Source organism: Piliocolobus tephrosceles, chromosome 4, assembly GCF_002776525.5.
Source record: "Piliocolobus tephrosceles isolate RC106 chromosome 4, ASM277652v3, whole genome shotgun sequence".
NCBI classification, from domain to species: domain Eukaryota; kingdom Metazoa; phylum Chordata; class Mammalia; order Primates; family Cercopithecidae; genus Piliocolobus; species Piliocolobus tephrosceles.
In genome coordinates this window covers 84203628-84229186 of record NC_045437.1, presented here as the reverse complement: position 1 = coordinate 84229186, position 25559 = coordinate 84203628, and the positions used below count along the sequence as shown (strand labels likewise).

Sequence of the window (25559 nt, the reverse complement as noted above, 5' to 3'; positions counted from 1 at the left end):
CTAGGAAGAATATGTTCTGTCTGGTTAGCTGGTTTGTTCTTGTTTGAAATATCTTCATTTAGTAGCAGGGAAATTGTGATTTAAAACTAATGGAGTTGGGAGGCCCAGGCAGGTGGATCACTTAAGGCCAGGGGTTCTAGACCAGCCTGGCCAACAAGGTGAAACCCCATCTCTAATAAAAATACAAAAATTAGCTGGGCATGGTGGCATGAGTCTGTAGTCCCAGCTACTCGGGAGACTGAGGCTGGAGAATGGCTTGAACCCAGGAGGCGGAGATTGCAGTAAGTAGAGATTGTGCCACTGCACTCCAGCCTGGGTGACAGAGCAAGACTTTGTCTCAAAAAAAAAAAGAAGAAGAAAAAAACCTAATGGAGGTGTGAGCGGGGGTAGAAGGGAATTGGCCATATATTGATAATTTTTGAAATGTGTTTCTCTATATTCTTTATATTTGAAATTCTCCATAAATAAAGTAAGTAAAAATAATAGAAGTGAAGAGAAACACTTGCTGCTTTTTAGTTGAAACTAGAAATGGAAATAGATAAAGGCACAAGTTCTACATTCCAGTGTGCCTCCTGTGGTAGCAATAGCAAAGAAACACTGTCTCACATCAGGCTGAGTAGGAGACTGTCACAGCATCCAGTCTGCTTACTTTAATAAAAAAAATCATACATGAGCCTTAATGTTAGGGCATCAGCAACAATTGTATTCTGTAGACAGTTAATTTAGACACAGCCCAATTCCTACTACAGCTGAAAAATAAGATCAATGTCAATTTTCATGAACTAAAATTTGTTCAAGGTTTAAAAAAAAGTTACACCAGCAATGCCAGGTTTTTCACATATTTTTCCTAAGTGACATTCAGAAATTTTACTCATATCCCTGGAGAAATCATAGTCTGCCAACTCTTTTAAATGCCTATTTTTATTTTCCTTTACATAAAACTAAGGAGTTGTCAAATATCTTTCAGAAAAACAAAATGAAAAGAATTTATATGATATTATAAGACGCAAACTGTCATGCGTCTAATGCTTTATATAGACATTTAATTATCTAGATCACTTATTTTCCTATCTTTTGTACCATTAATGTTTTTCTCCGTTAAATTATTCTTTCCCCCATATGCAACATTTTAGGTTGTTCACAATTCATTGTAATCAATTTGCCATGCCCTTCAATCTTCTCTTTCTCTTTTTCTCTCTTAGCCAATTTACGACACCAGATTAGCCACATATGTTGAGTGTGTGGATCGCCAAAATTATAAACCACAAATGGCGTAAGTTTGAGGAATTCAAATAACTGTGGCAAACTCTAACCTCAACTGCACCCAACAAAAATGAACAAGAAAAGACTTTCCCTATCATAAGCCTCTAAAAACATTTTCATAGAAAGCAGAGTTAAAGTCATCCTGCCACTTCTTTTCAGGATGTTCAAGACCTAAATTCTCCAGGTCTCATCATCTTTCTCTATTATTTATTTATTTATTTATTTAATTTTTTAGAAAAGCTATTTGCCATAGGGAAATCCATTTTTCGGATTGGATACATAATAAATACATGAGAGAATACGGTATGCCTAAATGGGACAAACCAGAATCAATGTAAATTTTGAATCTCACCTGCAATTTTGAAAGTCCTATTAATTTAAAAACTAGTAAATACCTTAGTATTCATGATAGCTTACTGTAAGATTCCCTAGGGGCAATGAAGATGGGAATCTCAAGAAAACTAAAACTACCATACATCCTGGCTTCAGAGGTGAAAACAGGGGGAGAGGAGTGGCTAGTTATCAACAGAAGGGAAAGGAAAAAAAGCACAGAGAAAGAATAGACAAGGCAACAAAAGTGGCAAACTGTAAGGGCCAATACACATCCACTGCTTCAAGTTTTTCAGCCATGTTCCATTCTCAGAGATTTCTGGTAGTGCTTCAAGAACACCGATCTCCAAACTCTTTCTGAAAAGGGCTAGGAATGCTTCTGCCTGAAGATCTTATCTATTCTTTCTGGGCCCCATGATCTCCCTATATGATTGATCAACCTACTATTTCAACTCGAAAAAGCCTTTTCACAAATGTCAACTTCAGTAAGGCCTCCATTTAAAAATGAACACCCTACCGAGTCCTTTCCTAATTTCTGATTACACCCTGTGAATTTACATCAGCCTACCCCACACCCTCAGTTTATGCCTCTTTTGAAAACTCCTGCCGGGCTTCTCCTTTAAATCTTGCCTGGAAGGGGCGGAGCTATGTCCCAGGCTCACCAGGAGGAGCGTTCCGTAGGCTCCGCCCACCCTAGTCTCAGCTGGCGCCCCGACGAACCCAGATACGGTCTCTTCCTAGTCCGCTCCGGAAATGCGACTGCGTACGCGCTGGACACATAATCGTGACGTCAGCGCGCCCGCGCCGGCTGGCCGAACGCCCTAGCCTTCGGCGAGATCTTTGGTGCGGTTAACGGCTGCTTTACGCCACGGCAGTGCTGCGTTTGGGTTGTCTCCTGCAGGCTGTTTGGACCTGCTCACGATTCCACAATGTACCACAACAGTAGCCAGAAGCGGCACTGGACTTTCTCCAGTGAGGAGCAGCTGGCAAGACTGCGGGCCGACGCCAACCGCAAATTCAGATGCAAAGCGGTGGCCAACGGGAAGGTGAGGTTTTCCCGACGGTTGCCCAGTTGCTTGGTCACTAAATTCTGAGCAGCTGCGGGAGCTCTTCTGGCTCCTAGGACAATCTTACTCCCTCATTTCTCTGCCTCTGCGGCGCGGAGTACGTTTATCTATTAAGCGAGCACCTTGCGAGGTTCCGTGGGTACAAAGACGAACAACGCCATCCCCGTAGTCGAATGGCAGGCAAGTAACCAGTCTTTGTAACGTGGTGAAGAAGAGAGTAGGTAGTGTGCTAAGGTAGTGCGTGGCAAGAGCAGTTCACTTGTCAAGCGATAATGTTGGGGAAGGTTTTTCCCAGTAGTCAATGGCGGAGAAAATGGGGAAAGGACGTTCCAGGCAGTCAGAACTACCGTGCGGAGTGGGAGGGAGGTCAGAAGTTACAGGGCTGATGCGTGGAGGTGTTTGTGGTCGTATGTGGCCAAATGTGAGTACCTGTGCGGGAATGGCTGGGGAGGGTAGGAAGGGAACTTGTTTGTAAGTGGAAGTGAGGCGTTTGAAATTTCCATTGAAAGGATGAGGAACCTTTGAAATATTTAAAATGGGAAGCTAACCTTATCAGATTTCCGTGCTCTAGCAACCTCGTGGTGAATGGGTTGGATGAGGGCGGGAGACCGGAGACGGAAAACAAACCAAGTGACTGAGGATGGTTTGGACTATGGCCCGCTAGCCAAGTCCCTTCTGTTACAGCTCTAGGACTGGTTTAATCTTTCTTACAAGTTCCGCTCCAGCAAGTGTTCAATGCCTCCAAATTACTGATACTGAGTTACTTTACTTTCTACCTTTAATTCACGTCACTGATTTTAGCACCTGAATTAGTTTCCTAAGGGCTGCCTTAAAAAAATCACCACAGACTGGGTAGCTTAAAATAACAGAAATTTATTGAAACATTTGCTGTTTTTTTACAACTTGTGTCGTAATGACTGACCGAGAAACGGATGTTGGAAGCTTTCCAATCATATTTGTAAAAAGTCCATCTACTTTTAAATTTGTAAATAATGGTATCACAGCTGTGAGCATATGCACACAGCCTGTCGTGATTGTTTATATAATGAAGCAAAGGTCTAGCTGACATTCCGAAAAGTTGTGAAATGATGGTACAGTTTTAGTTTATTATTTTCCTACAGCTATTTTGTGTAATGAGTAGCGAATCTATAAAGAAAACGAGGCTTGATATATTCCCCTTCGTTGGAGATATAAACTAAATTTAATCTGGATAGAGAAAAATGTTTTACAATTGTTTAATTCATTGAATTCACTGAACTTGTGTTGTAATTGTTGATCTAAAGGTTCTTCCGAATGATCCAGTCTTTCTTGAGCCTCATGAAGAAATGACACTCTGCAAATACTATGAGAAAAGGTTATTGGAATTCTGCTCGGTGTTTAAGCCAGCAATGCCAAGGTCTGTTGTGGTAAGTTACAGTAGTGATGAAATATAAGGTCCTTTAGTTGACTTGTGAAATTTGACCTCTTCTAAATTCCCTGTCCACTCTAGTCTTAAAAATTCACATTAGTTACAATTAATTAGTTTTTGGCACATTATATCTTTTTCAATTCAGGCCTTAACTCATGAATTGCTGTATCATATCTTCAAAAGTATTTCAAGTCTCATTTTGTGGCCAGAAAAAAATTTGAGGTCAGGTAATATTATAAGGAAAGAAACAAAATAAATTACTTTCCTCTAAGTTCTCAACTCATGAGCCATAGAACTGGGACTAGAACATAGACTACTTGCTTTTCCAACTCTGTGACACCCAATAAATGTTTGAAGTAATGCATTCTTTCATAATTGGTAATCATATGCCCCAGCTGAAACTGCTACCATAAGATTTTTTTAAGCCTTGATTAGTAGAAGCTGGAGTTTTATCTTTGGTTAAAAAAGATTGTCTTATTGTTTCAGATGTTTGGTTCTGAGGACCTGTTTGTTTTTTGCTGGGGTGGGCAACCGTGAGGAGAAACAGGTAGCTGAGATTAAAAAGCAGAAAGATAAAAAAGCTAGTGTGGGAGGGTGTTTAAAATGACTTTATATTATTCTCTCACAGGTTTGTTGTAAAGAACAAATATTGAAGTGTATCTTAAGTAAAAGTCTGTTAAATTTTAAAGTTATACAGTGTCACTAGCTTACGACCGAGTAGAGAATAATCTTCCAGGAAATTATCTCCATTTTTATAGTTGAAAAAAATTTGAAGTATGTTGAAAATATTAAGTCCATAGAATTTATAATTTTTTTTTTCATCTGAGATATCAAAGATTCAGAGAGAATTTTAGGTATACTTCATTAGTTTATGTCTTCAGATTTGGCTTATTCTTACAAAAGAACTAAACTGAGGCAGTAAATTTAAGTGATCTTATCAAATGAAGAAAAAAGTCCTTTAATGAACTTCTTTATGGAATTTGTTTTTAAATAACATGTTTATCATTGGTGAATAATTTTTTGTTTTACATAATGACAAAACTAAACTTTTAAAATACTTAAAAGGAAATATTCTTTTTTCTATCATAAAATAGATTAGTGGTTATTTCATTGATTCCAGCCAGATGATATAATGGTTAAAAATACAGGCAGGTCTTACTTGAATTCATTCCTGTTCCTTATTGGCTATGTGACCTAGATAAGTCAGTTAACCTCATTGATACTCAGTTTCCTTCTCTGCAGAGATAGTAATATTTCACCAAGCTGTTGTAAGGATTAAAACATGATGATAGTTTTGTGCTTATCACAGAGTCTGGCACTTGGTATGCATTCAGTAAATGGTAGTGCTGCTTCTGCCATTCACTTGGCAGCAGTGATCACAGATCATGGGAATGGATACATAGCAATATCACAAATATGTAGTGGCTTTAGAGAGAAGGCTTATTGCCTTGCTCATGTTTTTTTGTCATTATTTTTATAAGATTGGTTAATCTGTGAACATTGGTATTTTTCTTCCTGAATTTATCTAATTCAGGACATTTTTGATACTCTGACTTCTAAAACATACACACTCACGTATTTTTAAATCCAGTGACCATAGGAAGGATTAGCCAGGGTAGGCTGGGGATAGACAAGCAAAGGATGGGAAAGGATCTTTTGGCTATGGCATTTCTGTAGTAATTCATCACAATTTATTTTGATTAAAGAAGAATTAATGAGTATTAGTATGTTTCTGGGTAATCTCTACAAAGAAACCTTTCCATAAATAAGTTCTGTTTCACACAATTTAACATTTAACGTTTGTGAGTAGATCCTGATGATATATTTTTTTTAACTCTTAGGGTACAGCTTGTATGTATTTCAAACGTTTTTATCTTAATAACTCAGTAATGGAATATCACCCCAGGATAATAATGTGAGTATGTCTGTCTAATATATTGTTTTCATTTAAGAAGATCTTTATACTCTTTTTGAGTTTTTTTTGGGAGGAGAGAGTTGTGTGTGAGAGAGAGGATAATTTAGACTTGAATTCTGTTTTTTTTTTGTTTTTTTTTTTGTTTTAATTCAGAACTTAAGATCTCTATTTACCTGTACTTCGGTAATTCTGATGGCATCTGAACTTCATCTTGTCCAGATTCAAATTTTGTTTTTCTCAAATTAGCTACTTCTCTAACATCTCTTTCTATTTGACACCTTTGTTCTTCCAGTTGTTCAGACTGAGAATCATTTGTAGTGGCCCCTCCCACATCCAGTCAGTGTACGGATCCTATAGCTTCATACTCATTTCAGTTGAACAAAGGTCTGTTGTTGCTGCTCTCTGCTGAGCACTGTGTCTATCATTAAAGATGAAATTAGTATGAGACTCATCAAAGAGCTTGCTCTCAATGACATTGTACCTGTTTTCTCTTTTTGATTCCCATTTCCACCAGTCAAGATTAGGCCCTTGATCTCACTGCCAACCTTGATTTTTGCAGTAGCTTTCTTACTGTTTTCTTATACTGAGCAGCATGAATTGGCCAGGTGAATTTCACACATTTGTCCCTTAAATAATAGTCTCTTATTCAGATGCCCTTAGAGACTTCCACCGATGGCCTTCCACAATGTTCCTTTAACCTACTTTTCTTCCCATACTTATATGGTACATATATGCTTTATTTTTAACTATTCCATCTACGTTATACAAAGTGCTCTTATTCCTCAGTTAATTTATTTTTCCAGATATTTAGGTTGTACTACATAACACTGTCATTGAGTCAGTGATGTTTGAATGCCATGGAAATATTGGTTTGACCTAATTTTATAGTTTGTCTTATGTCTCTTAATGAAGTGTGAACAGGAACTATCTTTCAAAAAAAATTCTTGCAATGTCTAGCAGTCACTTTTGAATATTAGGCAATTATAGAATATACTTTTAGAAATAAAATATTTAGATACTTCTCAAAGTATATGCATGTTCTTCTGCCCCACCCCAACCCCGCCCCCTGCCTCCTTATTTTTTCCTCTAGGCTCACTTGTGCATTTTTGGCCTGCAAAGTAGATGAATTCAATGTATCTAGTCCTCAGTTTGTTGGAAACCTTCGGGAGAGTCCTCTTGGACAGGAGAAGGCACTTGAACAGATACTGGAATATGAACTACTTCTTATACAGCAACTTAATTTCCACCTTATTGTCCACAATCCTTACAGACCATTTGAGGGCTTCCTCATCGACTTAAAGGTAAACTTGATGTAAAATAAACTAATACCACATTCTCCTTTCCTATTCTTTAACAAAAAGGATCCAAAATTTTAAAACTCATAGTCATCCTCATTGTTAGAGCATGGATACGACCTGTGGGTCTGGCCTGATCATATAGGGCAGTTGTGTTTAAACTTCAGTGGGCATCATCAGTCATCTGGAGAAATTGTTAACTCAGATGGTTGGGTGGGACTTAAACGGAGTTTCTCATTTAAGTGATCTTTATTACGTCCAGGGATGTAATGAAGACCATTGAGAGTTTAGAACAGTGCTTATTATGGAGGCTTAAGATACCTCTTCTAACTTTGAATTATATTGTCATGGATCTGGGCCTGATTTAAACCATAAAAAATTCTTAAACTAGAAGATTGCTAAGTGACTTATATTTTTAGAGGCTTGTGAACTTGAGTCCCTATGTAGGCATCAATAATATAAGTAAACAAACATCGACAGAAGCAACTTTTAAGTTGTTTTGTTTGGCTCTAAAAGAGAAGTTGGATAGTCAGAGTCAAATCAAACAAATCAGGAACTGGTTCATTCATATTAGATCAGTGGCTCAATTTGGGTATCTTCTGTGTGCCAAACTTTGTGCTTGAGGATGTAACCAGAAACAGGACAGGAACAGTCTCAACTTTTGTGAACCTTGCAATCGAAAGGTTTTAGACAATCATATATCCATTGTGCTCAATGATACAGAGGGGAAAATACATTTTAGAGGGAGATAACAGATTAAGAGATAAGGAAAACATTCTAAGAACGTATCATTTAAAGTACAATTCAGAGTAGGAATAGGAGAGAGAAGAACATTCCAATCAGAGACTTCCCTGGTAAAAAGTTCAAATTCAAGAAACCATTCTGTGCAGAACAACCTGAACAGAGCATAGCAATTCAGGGGGAAGAGATCACAGACAGCTGCTGCCAGAGTGGAAGGCAGAGTCTAGACTGTGGAGACAATGTTACAGATTTTGAATAGAGCAAAGAGAAGCCAGTGAAAGGTTTAAATTTGGAGAGTGGCATGATTAGATTTGCAGTTTTAAAAGATCATGTTGGCAATCTTATGGATCAGGTATTTACTGCACATCTGTATATGTCAGGCATAACGTGGAGAATGGATTAGAATAGATTAAGTGAATAATGGGGTACTGTTAAAGGAGTCCAAGCTAAAGATGGTGGTGGTCTTCACTTGTATGAAGGTTGTGGATACAGAAAGTGCTTCCTGGGCTTCAAAGATACAGGATAAGTATCCCTTACCTAAAAAATTTCGAGCCAAAAGTATTTGGGATTTCATTTTTTTTTTTTTTTTTTTTTTCGATTTTGCAATATTTGCATTGTGCTTACTGGTTGAGCATCCCAAATCCAAAATCTGAAATGCTCCAGTGAGAATTTCCTGAGTGTCATGTCAGTGCTCAGAAAGTTTCAGATTTTGGAGTATTTCGGATTTTGAATTTTTTGGATTTATGCTCAGCCTGCAGTTAGGTAGAATCAATGGAACATGAGGAATGATTGTATGTAGAGATGAGGACGGAGGAAGAACCCCCAAGTTTCTGACTGGGTGATACTTTTTTTTTGTTGTTTTTTTGTTTAATGGAAGAGACCGATGCACATTTAAATACTGATGTAAGAGAGGAAGATGAAATACAAAATAGTCTGTTTGGAGTAAGGTGGAAGGGGTTGGCATGGAATTTGGAAGCAAGGGAGAAGAACTGGCCTTAGAAGGAATAATAGCTCTTTCTCTTAACAGTGGAAAAGGGGAAATTATGGGCTTAGGATACTGTTATGCCTCAGGATTTGGTGTTGGCAGGAAATAGCACCTTTCTTTGGTAAGAAATAGTTTTCTGAGAGTGACGGAGTTTCTGAGAATTATCAAAGACGTTAAGACAGATGGAAAATATTTATGCAGTCACTGAAAAATGAGAAAGTAAACTGTCTGTGGAAATACTGTGGTTGCTTGACAGTGTTTAATAGCCTTGCTGAGGTCAGTGAACATGAGTTTACAGTAACATTTCCAGACTTCTGCTCGTATTGTTTTCTCTGGCAGTACTCAGAAATCTTGGTATAGTTGCAAAGCGAAGTTTGTTGGATTCAACCACTGTTCAACTTCTGGTTTTGCCAGAAATTTGTTGGAGCGTATCAGGGCAGGGAATTCAGGAGAGAAATGAGGACCAGAGGACACTGGTGAGTGGGAGCAAGTAGAGGGATAAATGAGCAAAGGTTCAGAGGAGGAAGAACAGCTGTGAAGTAAATGAGTAAATATATTAGAAAGGGAGGCATTGTGGTCAGAGTAGTGGGTCTTAATTTCTCATATCACAGGTGAGACATTTTTGTACAATTGACTCTTAAATATTTCAGAGTGTAGAAAAGCTTTCCTACTGCTTTAGGTGTTGAACATGGATATCTGAGGACTTCAGATTTATGGTTTATTTTATAGGGTATGAAGAATTGTCAGGAAATAGGAGGTCTTCCACATCTCTTGGGCATATTCTAAACTTTTTCTGTGGGAATTTGAAGTCTAGTGTGTTCTAATCAAATTGAGATTCACTTTTATTTACTTCTTCCTGAAAGTAAATTTTAAGTAGAAGGAATTTCATATAAAAATAAGGTGTATTCCTAAATGTGGCCTTACATTTGAATCACCTGGGTTGCCTGAGAGAAGCATTTACCTGGGAATATGTATTTCTTGTCCCTACTTTAGACTCAGTGGAATCTCTAAGAGCTTCCCTTCCTTCCCCTTCCTACTCAGGTGGAAAAGGACCGAGAAGGGATTAATGTAAATTGGGGACACTGTCAAGTACTGTGCTAGGAACTTTAGATATGTTATGGCACATATTTCTTAATTTGAGTTGTGTAATTTTAAACTGTTGTTATACTCCATTTAAACCCTCAGAAATGGTAACATTTACATTTGCAAACTTTCTTTCTAGACTCGCTATCCCATATTGGAGAATCCAGAGATTTTGAGGAAAACAGCTGATGACTTTCTTAATAGAATTGCATTGACGGATGCCTACCTTTTATACACACCTTCCCAAATTGCCCTGACTGCCATTTTATCTAGTGCCTCCAGGGCTGGAATTACTATGGAAAGGTATTAATTAGTGTTTTAGGTCAACTTCAGTCACTGAGTTTATTTATTCATAGAATCATTTCTGACTATAATCTTTAATATTCCTTGTGGCTGGGATGGTTGGTGAAAAGAAGAAATGAAATTGCCTTTTAAGGAAATCTTTAAACATCATGAAAATACTGTTGAACTAAGAGGAGGATACATTTAGGATTAAAGTAGGAGTAAACCAGGTGATCCTTGAAAGACTGATATAGCTATCAGTATATGACAAATTTAGAAGGTCCTGTGAACTGGTGAGCAACTTGAGTGCAGCAAATATGTCTGCCTTGTTTTATCTTTATTCCCCTTCTGTAGAGCATGTATCACACGTGGAAGTTAAATATTGTTAACTAACTGAAGCACAAGCTAGCAGCCAATTAGACATTTTTAGTTTCTGTATTAGGTTTCTCAATTTATGACCTTTGAGATTCTGCTTGATTTCATTTTTAGAAATAGCTGAGGAAGAAAGATGATAAAACTTCCTAAAGTTAATTAAAACTATTTTACATGATTATAATCCCTTATCCATAATTTCAGAATCCACTGATAAGGTGGCAGCAGATAGAGCAGATTGTATTTAGTTTTTATTTCACTTAATAGGAATATTTGTGTTCCCTTGCAGGAATCTTAATATTCCTGATTACAGACATCACTTAGGTATTTCACATTTCATAATATATGCACCAGATAACTTTTCTAAGACATGAATACTTAAGAATTTCACAACACATCTGCATCTAGGATAAGGGATTGTAGGTTTATATTTTATGATATGCCTCTTCTCTGCAAACACAGCTTACTAACTGTATATAAATGTATATATTTAATCCCAAAGTGATTTAAATCTCCACTTATTTACTAAGCAAACATCTATTAAATACCTTCTGTGTACTACTATGCACTGTACTACACTTTAGGAATATGAAAATGAATAAGATAAATCTCTGCGTTAGGAAAGACAGTCATGTAAATTATTGATGTATATGGAGTTAAGATGTGGACTTCCATTAATTTTGGGGGGGTTGGTTGGTTATTTTTTTTGGGGGGGGGACAGCATCTCACTCTCAGCCAGGCTGGAATGCAGTGGCACAGTCATAGCTCACTGCAGCCTCAACCTCCCAGCCTCAAGCGATCCTCCTACTTCAGCTCGCTGAGTAGCTGGGACCACAGGCACACACCACCACACCCTGGCTAATCTTTTTGTTTTTTTGTAGAGTTGGGGTTTCCCTATATTGCCTAGGCTTATCTCAGTCACTCCTAAACTCAAGTAATCTCCTGCCTACGCCTCCCAAAGTGCTGGGGTGACAGGTGCACACCACCATACCTGGCCTGCGGACTTCATTCTGTAAGGGAACAAAAGTCCTCTTTTCCACAGTTCAAATAACCAAAAGTCTGATTAATCTTGAAGCATTGTATATAGTGCATATATAAATTCTTCAGTGATGAGATTTTAGTTACATAGAGTGGGATGAAGCATCCTAAGGTCCAGATGAGTTTATTTCATCTTATAAGTTTAGTTCAGTATAATTCCAGGCAGGCAAAATGGAAATTGTGATACCTTTGGCTCCGTGCAAATTTAATAGGCCTTTGTAACATTCCCAGAGACTAGACATTGGGCCTTCCCCGCCCCCCACTTAGGGAAATGCTTTCCAAACATTTTTAACTTACAGCTGATTTACAGGCAAATTTTTGAGATACGTGGAAATGGGGTTTACATTTATTGCTGATTTCAAAAGGGAAAGCCCCTGTGCTGTTGTCAGAGTCTGGATAATGCCTCAGATTATTAATCATAGGATTATTACCGTTATTTCTGGGTTTTCTTCTCTTGTAGATTTAGAGCTTTATTTCTCATCTGCTACTTTAGGTATTCTTATCAAATTCAAAACTGAGGTTAAGAGTTGCTAACTTCACAGAGCTAATGAGTAGTCAGCCAACTCTTAGCACCAAACCTATGATCCTTATGCTTAAGAAATCAAAAGGAAATGAAGAGTAAAAATAAAGGAAGATGACAAAAATGGGAGTAATTTCAGGTAGGAAAGGGAAAGGAAAAAACTAGTTATTTTGAATTACTAGTAAGTGGAAATGGATTAGTTGTCAGGAGATTTCTTGATTTTCAGATCCAACATTTATTCCCACAATAGATGATGATGATGTAATGTCAAACAGTTATGAAAACTTTATAATAAAATTTAAATCTGGATAAAGACACAAGAGTTCTTAAAGCATTGCTTTCTATTTTTGTAACTATTACACCCAAGAGAAAAATAATTTTTTTGCATTTGTGTTTGAAAAACTATTTAATACTTTGAGAATCTGTTCATTTGAGCTTTTATCAATTATAGGTCAAGTTCAGGTATGTAAAACTTCAGAGTAACTAAAAATTTAAATATAGAAATTATATTTTCATACTGTCAGTAGCTCTGAGAAAAACAGGTAATTTGGATTTTATATCACATTGATAAAGAAGTTTAACACCTTTGATTTGGACTTGATGCAAATAAGATGTAATAGATTTATAAAGCATTAGGTGGCTGGTTTGAATGTCTGTTACTTCTCAAAAGTGCAACTATAGGTAAAATGGCTTTCATATTAAGGGAACAGAGAATCCTTACTAGTGCCAGATTCCAGTTTTGCTGCTTCCTAGCTTTATTACTTTGGGCAAGTTACAAGATCATGACTTATTCATCCCTGTAACTCAGATTCCTCATCTGTAAAGTAAGGTTAGACTCATTGGCCTTCTATATTAAAAGATATAAATGTTATAAGTACTGACTGTTACTGTTACTTTCATACTCTTTTGTCTCTGAAAGGTTGTACTTGAATGTCACTAAACTTAAACAGTAAACATCTTGTAATGTAAGTGCTAATAAATCCTTAAAACATGAGTTATAGATTATACAATTCATAAATTAAAAAAAATTTTAATTGCCTTTGATGAGGATGGAAGAAAATAATTTATGATGTCATGTTTTCTCAATGTGCTGTATGTTTTCAATAGATTACATTTTTTTTCTTTTCTTTACCAGTTATTTATCAGAGAGTCTGATGCTGAGAGAGAACAGAACTTGCCTGTCACAGTTACTAGATATAATGAAAAGTAAGTAAATGAGAACACTTTACAAAATGTTCTTCCAATACAAAGCTCCTTTCTAAATAAATATCTTGGTGTTTAACTAGAAATACAACATAGATTTTTGTTTAGATTTCTTTTCACCGAATTACTGTATTATGGAAGCATGAAAGACACATTGGTCTAGAACAAATAGAAGGTACATAGAAGGAAGTAGTGTTCATATCTATAGAACTTACGCAAAGAGTGAAAATAGAGTCCGGTTTAGAAAGGATTTAGAGATTGACAACAGGATCCTTTTAAAGAATAAAGAAACATACTAGGCACTGAAAAAGATGTAATGGGAAATAAGGATAATGTTTAAATTTGTAACTTCTATTTTGTAGATAAATTATTTCTCTAAGAGAAAGGTAGAAGGAGATTTGACACACTCAGAGAAGGCACGGTTAAGACAGCAGAGAAAGATTTAAAGATGCTTGCCTTGAAAATTGGAGTGATGTGGTTGCAAGCCAAAGGAAGCTGGCAGCCACTGGAAGCTGGAACAGGCAAGGAATGGATTTATCCCTGGAGCCTCCAGAGAGAGTGTGGCCCTTCCAGCACCTTAATTTTGGTGCAGTGAAACAGATTTCAGACTTCTGGGCTCCAGAACTATGAGATAATAGATTTCTGTTGTTTTAAGCCATCACGTTTGTGATAATTTTGATAGCAAGGTTGGGAAAATAATACAGCCCTGAATAACCAAGACTTATCCAGTCCAAAACGTTGTGAGTGCTGGTGTTGAGAAACGCTGTCCTAAGAGTTGAGTAGAATCTCTTATTGGCTGAATTAACCAGCATTCTCCATTGCTCATTCTTGCCCATGGCACACTTGGTCATGGCTGCTAAGCTACTCTTTGGGGTTAAAAGTAATCATGTGGCCGGGCGCGGTGGCTCACGCCTGTAATCCCAGCACTTTGGGAGGCCGAGGCGGGCAGATCACGAGGTCAGAAGATCGAGACCATCCTGGTGAACACTGTGAAACCCCATCTCTACTAAAAATACAAAAAAATTAGCCGGGCATGGTAGTGAGCACCTGTAGTCCCAGCTACTCGGGAGGCTGAGGCAGGAGAATGGCATGAACCCAGGGAGCAGAGCTTGCAGTGAGCGGAGATTGCGCCCCTGCACTCCAGCCTGGGTGACAGAGTCAGACTCCGTCTCAAAAAAAAAAAGAAAGTCAATCATGTTTGTTTCCAAACCTTCTTGTGTAAATTGTTCTTGTTAATTAAATTTGTAATGTAATTAAATGTTAAGCCAGTAAAATACAAGATTGAAATCTTGATCTTCGATGACAGTAAATGGGTATACATTTTACATATTTTGTGTTTTAAAATTTAAGATGCTTCAGGGCATCTCTGTATCATTTCTTGATTCTCTGCTCGAAGTGATCCTGAGGGCTTCCTTCTTGGAGAATGATGGCTGTGATTTATGAATTATAAACTGTAGGTCTTTAGTTATACCACTAGGGGGTTCACTTTAAAAGCTAATTGTGATTTGACTGTAGCTGTTAGGATCGCATCACTTAGTAGGTAAAGGGGGTCTTATTCCAGTGTACTCATTTCATAGCTTAGTTTTATTACTGATTTCTTCTCAATACCTTTATTTTGCTCCACTTATTTTAAAATGAAATAAAAACAGCTCTTTATGAAACACTCAGAAGTTTAATGCTACTAAGATATTGGTAATTTTTGGAACACAGATACTGTCCTAAGGGTGTTGAGTTACAAGTATTAATTCAATTAAAAATACTGTTTTGTTTGCATTATGAAATAGGTCAGTAGTGTAGTCATTTGGATCACATGGCTGGCTAATTGTAATAATAAGCTCATTGGATCTCTCATTATTCCACTAATGTTGAAATTTGTATTCTTTGGTTTATTATACTTGAATAACAAGATCAGCTAGAGGATGCTTTTGCAATTATAAAGTTACTGATATAGTAGTTTACTTTTAACTTGAAGTGGACATTTTTGTATAGGGTCTGCTTTTTGTTAAAGCAAAGGATTATTAAATTTTTACTAAGCATCCTCCCTTTATTGCATATTGTGTAATAACAGTTTCCTTTGTAAACAGGAAGTATACTGTTGGCCCACTATCTATGGAATGGAATATTACAAAGATGGTTGGTGATAGAGAACAAAACATGTTCACTAAATCATTTAGGGATTTTTTTTTTTTAAGTCTTAAAACTGAACAAGAAGTGACCCCAGTAGGATTTGCAAAAAATACTAGATTTTACAGTGTGCTTTATGTTATATATGATATGGGCTAAACAGCAGAGAGCCATAATTACTTCAACTAAACATACAGTGCTTATTGGATTTTAATGTAGAATGAAATGCAGAATGATGCAAATCCTGAGAATAATAACCATGTCATTTGCAGGGTGTTTTGTTGTTTCCTATAACAAAATGGAAAAGTAACCAGCTCCGCTACTATGAGAAGGTTTGCTTATTCAGTTTAAATTCTTTTTTGTATCCACATAGGCATGAGAAACTTAGTAAAAAAGTATGAACCACCCAGATCTGAAGAAGTTGCTGTTCTGAAACAGAAGTTGGAGCGATGTCATTCTGCTGAGCTTGCACTTAATGTAATCACGTAAGTTGATGTGACAGTGTTTATCAATAGACACAATTGTTACCCAGTCCAACTGGTTCGTAAATCATTTTATTGGTGTTTGCTCATTTGAGGAAAGCTGACTGATCCATTAAATCAGATTTTCTTTATTGAATGGACATTTCTAATGAGATTAAGTTAATAGTTCGGCAATCACTGTGCAGTTCTGATCCTGCTGTGATTCATAAGTTCTTTGGCTTGCAGGCCGTTCTGTTCTGTTACTTCTCATGGGATTTCAGGGGTCAGGGTCTTCCTAAGGAATCCTTTTACCTTTTCCTGTCCTTTTAATCTTTGATCTCTCTGAAGTTGTGATACTTGGTTTGAGGAACAAATATGCTGTTCCAGACTTCCGTTAGCTAGAGTAGGGAAAGTTGGCATACTTGCTTTCAGTGACAAATTTTATATTGACGATAAAGCCAGTAGGAAAATAGGCTGTTTAATTTCTTCTTGTAGCTAGACATAACACCTTTAATGTCTCTTAATTGATATGTAAGCTGAATGTGGAAATCACCATAAAATTGGCAATGCATGCTTTGCAAATTGAAAGATCCACTTAAACTTTTCTCTTTTAGGTGTTTAAGCAGTTGGGAATTTGGATAGATACTAGGATTAAGTAAACTGTCATTTTCTATTTCCTGTGGGATGCATTTTGTTACTTAAAGTTATACCGTATTTGTTAAAATTTAATGGGAGTTATCTGTGGCCTTTTATATTTAAGATGTATTGAGGTATTATTTCTGTAATTGGTGAATATGTGCTGCTGGACACCTATGAAAAGCCAGAACAGCATTCCAAGGCCCTTATGTCAAATACACATGACTTAAATTCCTTACCTATACAGTTGTAGTTGGGGAATATCTAGGGAGTTAGGAAGTGTGCAGAATATAAGGTTGTTTTATTATAGTTAGAGCTATAATGACAAAGCATGATTTAGCACAGAATTTGAAATTGGTGGATTTCATTTACTCCCGAGTTTCAGTGGTAACAGGAATTTTTCAGAGTGGTTACAGAGAAGTAATGTTGGCTTTAATGAATAAAAGTATTGCAGCACTGATTATGTTCTTTTTGCATTGATTTTGAAATGGGATTAGACCAGGGGTTGGCAAACTGTGACCTACCAGGCCTATCCAGCCCATTAGCTGTTTTTAGAACAGTTTCTTGGGATGTAGCACACCCATTCGTTTATGTATCACCTATGGCTATTTTCATGATACAGCAGAAAAGTTAGGTAGTTGAAACAGAAACTGATTATAGGGCCTTGCAAGGCCTAAAATATTTACTGTCTCTTTAAAGTTTATCCGCCCCTGGATTAGACCAGTGAACTATTAATCCGACCTTTTCTAGCTAAGTAACTGAATGGACCATAATCCAGAATTCCTAACTACCATAGCTTACATTTTATTCCAGATTGCCATCTGCCTTGTACTGGGTGGGCCAAGCAAATTCTGAATATCTATGAGTACTTGAGGGGTGCTTCTCAAACTGTGAAGGACTTTTTTAAAAAAATTCACTAGATGTATACTTTTGTAAAATTCAATAAAAAATGAGTTACTAGAAAAGTGAAGACAAAAACATAAGCTCAAGTTGTATTAGATTCAACAGTCATAAAATTATATCAGATTGCTATTAAAAATTTCTAGGGCTGGGCACAGTGGCTTATGCCTGTAATCCCAGCACTTTGGGAGGCTGAGGCAGGCAGATCACCTGAGGTCGGGAGTTCGAGACCAGCCTGGCCAACATGGCGAAACACCGTCTCTACTAAAAATACAATAATTAGCTGGACGTGGTGGCAGTTGCCTGTAATTCCAGCTGCTCGGGAGACTGAGGCAGGGAGAACTGCTTGAACGCCGGAGGGGTCACAGTGAGCCGAGATCATGCCATTGCACTCCAGCCTGGGCAACAGAGTGAGACTCTGTCTCAAAAAAAAAAAAAAAGAAAGAAAAACAACTTCCAAACACAATTCCTATACTTAACTCACTGCAAACTGTGCAAACTGTTCATGGACCAGCCCTGGTACTCACTACCATGAGTAGTGCTACTTTAGGACTAAATATTTGTTTTCTTTGATCTTCAAAATTATTTTACCTTTATTTTTCATGACACAAAAACTGTTTTGTCATTGTCAGTCAATACAAGTGAAACCAAAGTCCCCTTTGATTCAAAACCCAAATCTGTCATGACCTCAGAAGTTACTTAGCAGTTGTTTACCTTTGCCAGCCTTTTCTCTGCACGTATATCGATGTGTGTATTTATGAAATAAGTCGCATTTTCTTCTTTACATCTTTCATACATATGATACAACGTGTAATTATCAATGCTTAGCTTTAGCTAGTCTGAGTGGAAAAGTATCACATTGGTATTTTAATTTGCATTTTCTTGATTATGGGGCATTGAAGTTTCCACGTTTAACAGTCACTTATATTTCTACTGTGTTGCTTATTTATTCCCCTTGTCCAATTTTCTGGCTTTTTTTTTTTTTTTTTTTTTTTTGAGATGGAGTCTTGCTGTGTTACCCAGGCCTGAGTGCAGTGGCGTGATCTCACTGCAACCTTTGCCTCCTGTGTTCAAGCAATTCTCCTGCCTCAGCCTTCCAAGTAGCTGGGATGACAGGTGCATGCCACCACGTCCGGCTAGTTTTATTTTTTGTATTTTTAGTAGAGATGGGATTTCACCGTGTTAGCCAAGGATGGTCTCAAGCTCCTGACCCCCGCCCACCTCAGCCTCCCGAAGTGCTGGAATTACAGGCGTGAGCCACCTTGCCTGGCCACATTTTTGTGGTTTGTAGTGCTTTATAGATTCTATATACAGTCATCCTTCAGTATCTATGGGGGATTGGTTTCAGGACTTTCTGCTGATAACCAAAATCTACAGATGCCCTAATACAAAATGGTGTATTTGCATATAACCTATATACATCCTCCCATATACTTTAAATCATCTCTAGATTACTTATAATACCTAAATACAATGTAAATGCTATGTAGTTATTATACTGTATTCTTGAGGGAATAATGACAAAGTCTGTACATGTTCAGTACAGATAGAATTTTTTTCCTTATTTTCAATCCGCAATTGGTTGAGTCCACAGATGTGGAAACCACAGGATACAGAAGGCTGATTGTACTTAATTATATATGATATATTCTATTGTTTTTCACAACTTTTTTCCAAATACTAATTTTTGCCCCAGCTCCCATACCCCTACTTTTTTGAGAAAAAGTCTGTGTCATCCAGGTGGAGTGCAGTGGCTCGATCTTTGCTCACTGCACCCTCTGCTGTCTCGGCTCAAGTGATCTTCCCACCTCAGCCTCTCGAGCAGCTGGGACTACAGGTGCTCAACCACGTTGGCTAATTTTTTAATTTTTTTTGTAGAGACAAGGTTTTGCCACATTGCTCAGGCTGGTCTCAAATTCCTGGGCTCAGGCGATCTGCCACCTCGGCCTCCTAAAGAGCTGGGATTACAATTTGTGAGCCCCTGTGCCCGGCAGGTCCCAGCTCATTTTTTATTTCATGTTTTTCCTAGTTACTTGAAACACTTTTTATCACACATTAAATTTGTACTTCTGCATAGTCATTACTTTGCTTAATCTAGTCTGATCATTGATTTAATATCTCACTTTTAATTACCATAGCTTTTGTAGTGTGCTTTGAAGATAACTGGGACAAGGTCTTCCAACATTGTTCTTTTTTATATTCTCTATTTTTTCACACTTCTTCCTAGGTCAGTGTTAGACTTGACAAATTCCATGAAAAATTTTATTGGGATTTTAATTAGAATTGCATTTAATTTAAAGATTGATTTTAAAAGTATCATTTTCCCTACCCATAACTCTTCATCTTTTTCCATTTATCCAGGCCTATGTTTTTCAGTAGATACATGATATTGCATATAGCCTTGCTAGTTTATTTTACATTTTATAGTTTCTGTGGCTGGTATTAGATTGCTTATTGACAGCTGCTTAATTATAGGAAGAAGAGGAAAGGCTATGAAGATGATGATTACGTCTCAAAGAAATCCAAACATGAGGAGGTATGTTTTACTCCAAAGATGAACTCTAAGTCATTTTTGTTACACATTCTGGTGTGATTATACTATTAGATTTGTTCTCCAAGAGTACAAGCATTATAGAGTTGTGCGTTTTTTCATTTTTTGCATACTTCCTTATGTACAGTACTGTTGTCCATTATTAAAGGGATTTTTCTCTCTTCTGTCTTTACTTGATGAAGAATCCTTCTTGTGTTCATAGAAAGCAGAAATAATATGCATACATACTACATATTTGCTTTATTTTTTATTTTACCCCCTTTTAAAAACAAATTTTCTGTCAAGTCAGATAAGTGAATAATCAGAGGCAAAAGGTCACAGTTGTAACCTTTATTCCTCATTGGAGGAGTCTGGTGAGACCATGCCAACATTACTAACAGTGAAATATTACAAAATTTCCTGGTTTATCTTTTGTAATCCACATGGGTAAAAGGAGGAGAACATTTTCCTAAAGGGAGGTAAGAAGTAAACAATACTGGTTATGCTTCAGTGTTATCCTTACCACACTTTTTTTCCTTCTTAGGAAGAATGGACTGACGACGACCTGGTAGAATCTCTCTAACCATTTGAAGTTGATTTCTCAATGCTAACTAATCAAGAGAAGTAGGAAGCATATCAAGCGTTTAACTTTATTTAAAAAGTGTAATGTGAAAACAAAATATATTAAAACTTTTCTATTACTTTCTTTCCCTTTCACAGTAACTTTATGTAAAATAAACCATCTTCAAAAGAGCTAGAATAGCACCTGTTTTGAATATTCTTATTCCATTATGACTAATATCAAATTAAAGTTGCAACTTACTTGCCTAATTTTTTAAGCAAAATATGATAGGCAAACCTATGCTTTTTTAAGAAAAAGGCACCACAAAAAACAAAACTTAGTAGCCAGCTTTAAAAGTGTTAAGGAATGTGTTTTGCCCTCTAGAAACCTTTATAAATGGCTTTTTGAATGCCATCCTGATACATTTAGCTATTTGTCCATTACTATTAAACTGCAGAAGGTATTTCAGCTATTACATGGTACTGAAAGCCAGTTGTCTGGGTAATGAATATTATTGGTTTTCTTTACTTACCCGAAAACAATTCCAAATGAGTTTAAAAAATATATATATATATATATATATATGATTTTGAATAGCTGTCTACATCAAACTCGTAGGCTAGTATAGATAAGTAGGCAGAAGCATTTGTATATTCGGTTATGGTTTTTTAATTTTGTTTTGATGTAGGGTCTTGCTATGTTGCCTAGGAGGTCTCAAACTCCTAGGCGCTAGTGTTTCCTGAGTAATTGGGACTACAGGCACACGTCACCACAGCCTTTAATTAACCTATTAGATCACCTATAAGTGAATCCGTGTAAGTAGATTATAACAGTTACTAGGAATTGTGCAGACTAAATATGTTCGAGAAATGTAATTCAAATTGAAATGAGTCAATTTAAAAATATAAAAGCACAGACTGTTACAACAAATTACTTAGATGTGAATCATGGCTGCCTCTATTTCACTATGTGACCTTGGTAAGTTATTAAATCTCTAAGTGCCAGTTTCCCACACTGAAAATGGGGAAAATAGTAATGCCCACTCTTTATAGGATTAATTAGAACAGTACCTGCATACACTAAGTATTCAGTAATTGTTAACTATTATAATTGGAACCAAACTGTGGATGTCTGTATATCAAGCCAGATTTTTTTTCAGGAAAACTGGCTTGAAGGAATTCCGAGTAATTCAAGTGTCCTAAATCTAATTAAATTGCACAGATACACACACCTCCTCAGTCTCAGTACATCCCAGGCTGTACTTTCCAGAAAGGTAAGTACCATTATAATTACATCTACTTTAAGGCAATGCTTACTATGTGCATATTCATCTCTCTAACAATTCTTTAAACTGTAGGCTTGAGTTTTGTGGGGTGTTTTTTTTGTTTTGTTTTGTTTTTTTTCCCCTCATTCTGGAGTCAAAGGAATAAAATTCATGACATGAGATTTTACAAAAGCAGAGTGGAAGAAGCCAAAAGTTATAAATCCTCCATCGTGGTCCTAGTTAAGTACATTGCTGCTAGGCTCTAGACAGAATTACAAGATGTTCACAGTTTTTCTCATTTTCCCTTTCAGATCGCCAAACTTTGGCATCAGAGCAAGGTCCACACTTATCACTGAAAATTTTCCCACCCAGCCCCATTAAAAAAGTTAAAGTGTGAGAGATTTTATTTCAACACTGACAAGCTAGTTACTACAGGGCCTACAAAGGTAAGTAACAAGTTTCCATTTCAACTTGAGAGACAAATGATGTTAAAATATAAGAAGCAGGATGAGTCAGGTTTGTGATTTTTAATAAAAGGGAGAAGGATTTCAGACTGAGGAATGACAGGTTAGTATGGCTAAAGATTGAATCATGATTAGCGGGAACCAAAGTGCATAGCAAAATATCTTGACTAGTCCGTATCCTCCCTGTCTTCTATCATGTAACTAAGGAAGGAGACCACCTGGGATACTATGTTGGTCCAAGTCCAGCTATAAAACAGAAGGGATGGAAAGGAGAGTAATTTGATAAAAGAGCCAGGAAAGGAGAGAATGGAATGAATTGAGTTGATTTCAAGGAAAAGGAGCATGGGACATGTTGAGATTTTTGGTATCAGTGTTAAACTGTGATTGAAGCCACAGAAGTTAGCAGCCCCCATATAAACAATTGCCTTTTGTAGCTTGAAACTATTAAGCAGACATCTTTTAAACCTTTAGCATTTTATTTTTTCCTGTATTTATACATTAGAGGAATAGCATAAAGTGTTGCCCTTGGAATCTAGGCCTTTCCTTACTGTAAGAACACCTCCTTGGGTTCCTGTCTCACCCACTTTGATTACCAATGTCATTCTGCCACATATGTTCCATATGTCATACCTGCCCTGCACAATTATGAGACGGAAGGAATTGTTGCATATATAGAATCCTTTTCAAAAGAGGCCATTAGCAAAAATACTGATCTAAAGCTTCAGCTTCTCCCTGGGCCTTGCTCTGGTGCTAAGGTTTAAACTGCCCCTGAAGGAGGAAGAAAATAAACAAATTAAATGCTTAGCTCTATTTAGACAGAAGTAATCAATTATGCAAGATATCCCTTGGTTTTATTTTAACTTAACCTTTGTGAATACTTCACAAAAATACACATACAGAAGTAAATAAAACTATACAGTTGAACTAAATGTCCAGCAGATACAACAAGTAGTCAGAAGTTCAAAGATGGATAAGTTAGGCAGCTGATGAGGTTTGTCTGCATAATCAAAGGGGTAGGGTAGCACAAATAATGAACAAATAACTTTTAACAAAAACATTCTAGTTAAAAGAAACTGGTAGTCTATAAAATGAAGGGGTAACATGCATTGATCAATACAACAACCAATAATATTTACTGAATTCAAACTATTTACTGTTGTAAACATTTAACAAAGCATTATGAGATCTAAATACAGTCTTTGACAATTTCAACAAAATAAGTAGTATGTTTAAAAAATAAAGCTGATGAGCAATAGATCATTCTATATATTTTCTTTCAACAGTTCCAGCAAGAGAAATAGCACAGTATTTTTTAAAAGTATACAGCAAAGATTGTTCCTATTATAATGACAAACTCTGGAAACTGTAAATACAAATAATCATTGAACAGTCAAATGGTCATATTCCTAATCAGGAAGTAGTTACAGTAAGAACAGTCTGCAATCCAGTTATACACAATTGTCAATAAGAGAATATGTTTGTCAGTTGATTTCATAGTTCTTTCTCTAAGAGACAGCAAGACTTTGGCAACTGGGTGTACTGAAAATATATTTTCAGAGTTCCAAGATACAGTCATAGCATTTTGTTTTGTGAAAGGTGATCTGTACACCAAGGCTCAGAGGTTGTTAAAGATTGATTCCATGTGGAAATAGTGCAAATATCCTGCACAGATAGCTTACAAGGTTGCTGGCATAGTTACGCACCAGCAGAATCTTGGATTTTGTTTGCATAGCTCACACATCAGTGGAATGTGGAAAAGGGTGCTATTTTTTTGGCAAGAGCAAAGGAGACATTATACTGAAGTGAATTACCACGTTGGGCATGATGAATCCATGCAGAACACTGGGGCGAAGGCTGCTACCTGACATCATTGGTTTTTGTATACTGGTTTTGTTTTTGTTGAAGCAGTTCTGTTATAGCCAGAAGCTTTTTCAATACGTGCTAGACAGAGGAAAAATGGTATGAAAATAAATGAAAGCTCGGTCAGCAATTTCAGGATGGGAACCTGGATTTGAAAAAAGCAGTATCAAAGCAAAGGGATGCATAAAATATTAGCACAATTCCACTCAAAACATAAGTTTCTATTATTCAGTCATTGGCTGAGTATTTCTGGTCATAACTAAGAGAATTTTTATACCCTAAAGGGAACAGAGATTCGTTTGTGTTTGGCATGCTCCTATTTTTTAGGCCAGAACTATCACTATCACATTTTGCCAGAAGAAGTTTACCTCTCTTTAAAGGTCTTTTATTTAATATCTAAGGCAAGTCGTATTATTAGTTTTGAAAGCTGGGGGGGGTGGGGGGCTGGGAGGAACAGGACTTGAGGATTCTAGAATCTCAGATTGTAGAGAACTCAGTCACCAAATTCAATGCTTTAATCCCTTCTACAAAATCCCTGCCAAATGGTTAGCCAGTGCGGTGACAGCATTCAGTATCTCCTGAAACTACATTAGAAACTAGTCAAAACTGTCCCCGTGGTCACTTCTTCTCAGTGGCCCTTATGTCAGCTGAGGACATTGAAAATGTAACTCATTTTGTTCTGTATCTCCAGTATCTTAATTGACCTAGTAATCTGTATCTCTTTGGTGCAGATGGCAGATAGAAGTCTATCAATGTAGTCTACTGTTTCTCAAAATGTAGGCCATGGTTCACTTGCATCAGAATCCCTATAAATTCCTGTAAGAGTTTGCTAGATGTGCAGCTTTCAAGGCCACACTTCAGAATCTCTGGATGTGAATTTGACAAACATCCCAAATAATAATCATTTGTTTCACAATTTGAGAATCACTTTGGCCATGCACTGTATCTGTATGTGACAGAAAAAAGAAACTGAAAGAAAAAAAAAAAAAAATACTGACTTACTAGCCATTTTCACATATGTCGCCAAAGTATATTAACAGTTACACTGTTTTCTAGTAGAATTAACATGCAGACTCAAGAGCAAAACCTGATGTTTTTCAGTATTAAATGTACATCATTTTAGTCTGGGCCCGTTATTTCTGTCTGCTGAGATCTTTTGTTAATATGATGCAGAGTCTCAAAAATGTAACAAGAAAAAATGTTAACCAGAATTCAGCTATTTATTACCTCTCAAAGTGTTATCCTTGAAACATCAT

The 25559-nt window shown here is 36.8% G+C and overlaps 2 protein-coding genes across 6 annotated transcripts in view; one reads left to right on the top strand and one right to left on the bottom strand.

Moving 5' to 3' along the window:
• The first annotated feature begins 2279 nt into the window (after positions 1–2279).
• Positions 2280–25559, top strand: part of CCNH (cyclin H) — a 36483-nt gene continuing 13203 nt past the window's right edge. Inside the window, exons 1-11 of one of the 4 annotated variants that reach the window (XR_002732169.3) lie at positions 2280–2639; positions 3944–4066; positions 5910–5983; positions 7074–7284; positions 10227–10390; positions 13435–13505; positions 16000–16111; positions 20099–20159; positions 20698–20777; positions 21875–21988; positions 22291–22425. Coding sequence is in view for 2 of the 4 variants with exons in the window: in XM_023215010.3 (XP_023070778.2) it covers positions 2523–2639; positions 3944–4066; positions 5910–5983; positions 7074–7284; positions 10227–10390; positions 13435–13505; positions 16000–16111; positions 20099–20216 (990 nt within the window). In the remaining 2 variants the exon portion in view is untranslated. Of the gene's footprint in view, positions 2640–3943; positions 4067–5909; positions 5984–7073; positions 7285–10226; positions 10391–13434; positions 13506–15999; positions 16112–20098; positions 20670–20697; positions 20916–21874; positions 22426–25559 lie in introns of those variants that run through there. The other 3 variants (XR_003309434.2, XM_023215011.3, XM_023215010.3) reach the window with 3 other exon arrangements.
• RASA1 (RAS p21 protein activator 1) overlaps positions 23259–25559 on the bottom strand; it is a 127618-nt gene continuing 125317 nt past the window's right edge. The window contains exon 24 of one of the 2 annotated variants that reach the window (XM_023215008.2): positions 23259–24384. In XM_023215008.2, coding sequence (XP_023070776.2) covers positions 24301–24384 — 84 coding nt within the window. In that variant the 3' untranslated portion in view covers positions 23259–24300. The remainder of the gene's footprint in view (positions 24385–25559) is intronic. The other variant, XM_023215007.3, reaches the window with a different exon arrangement.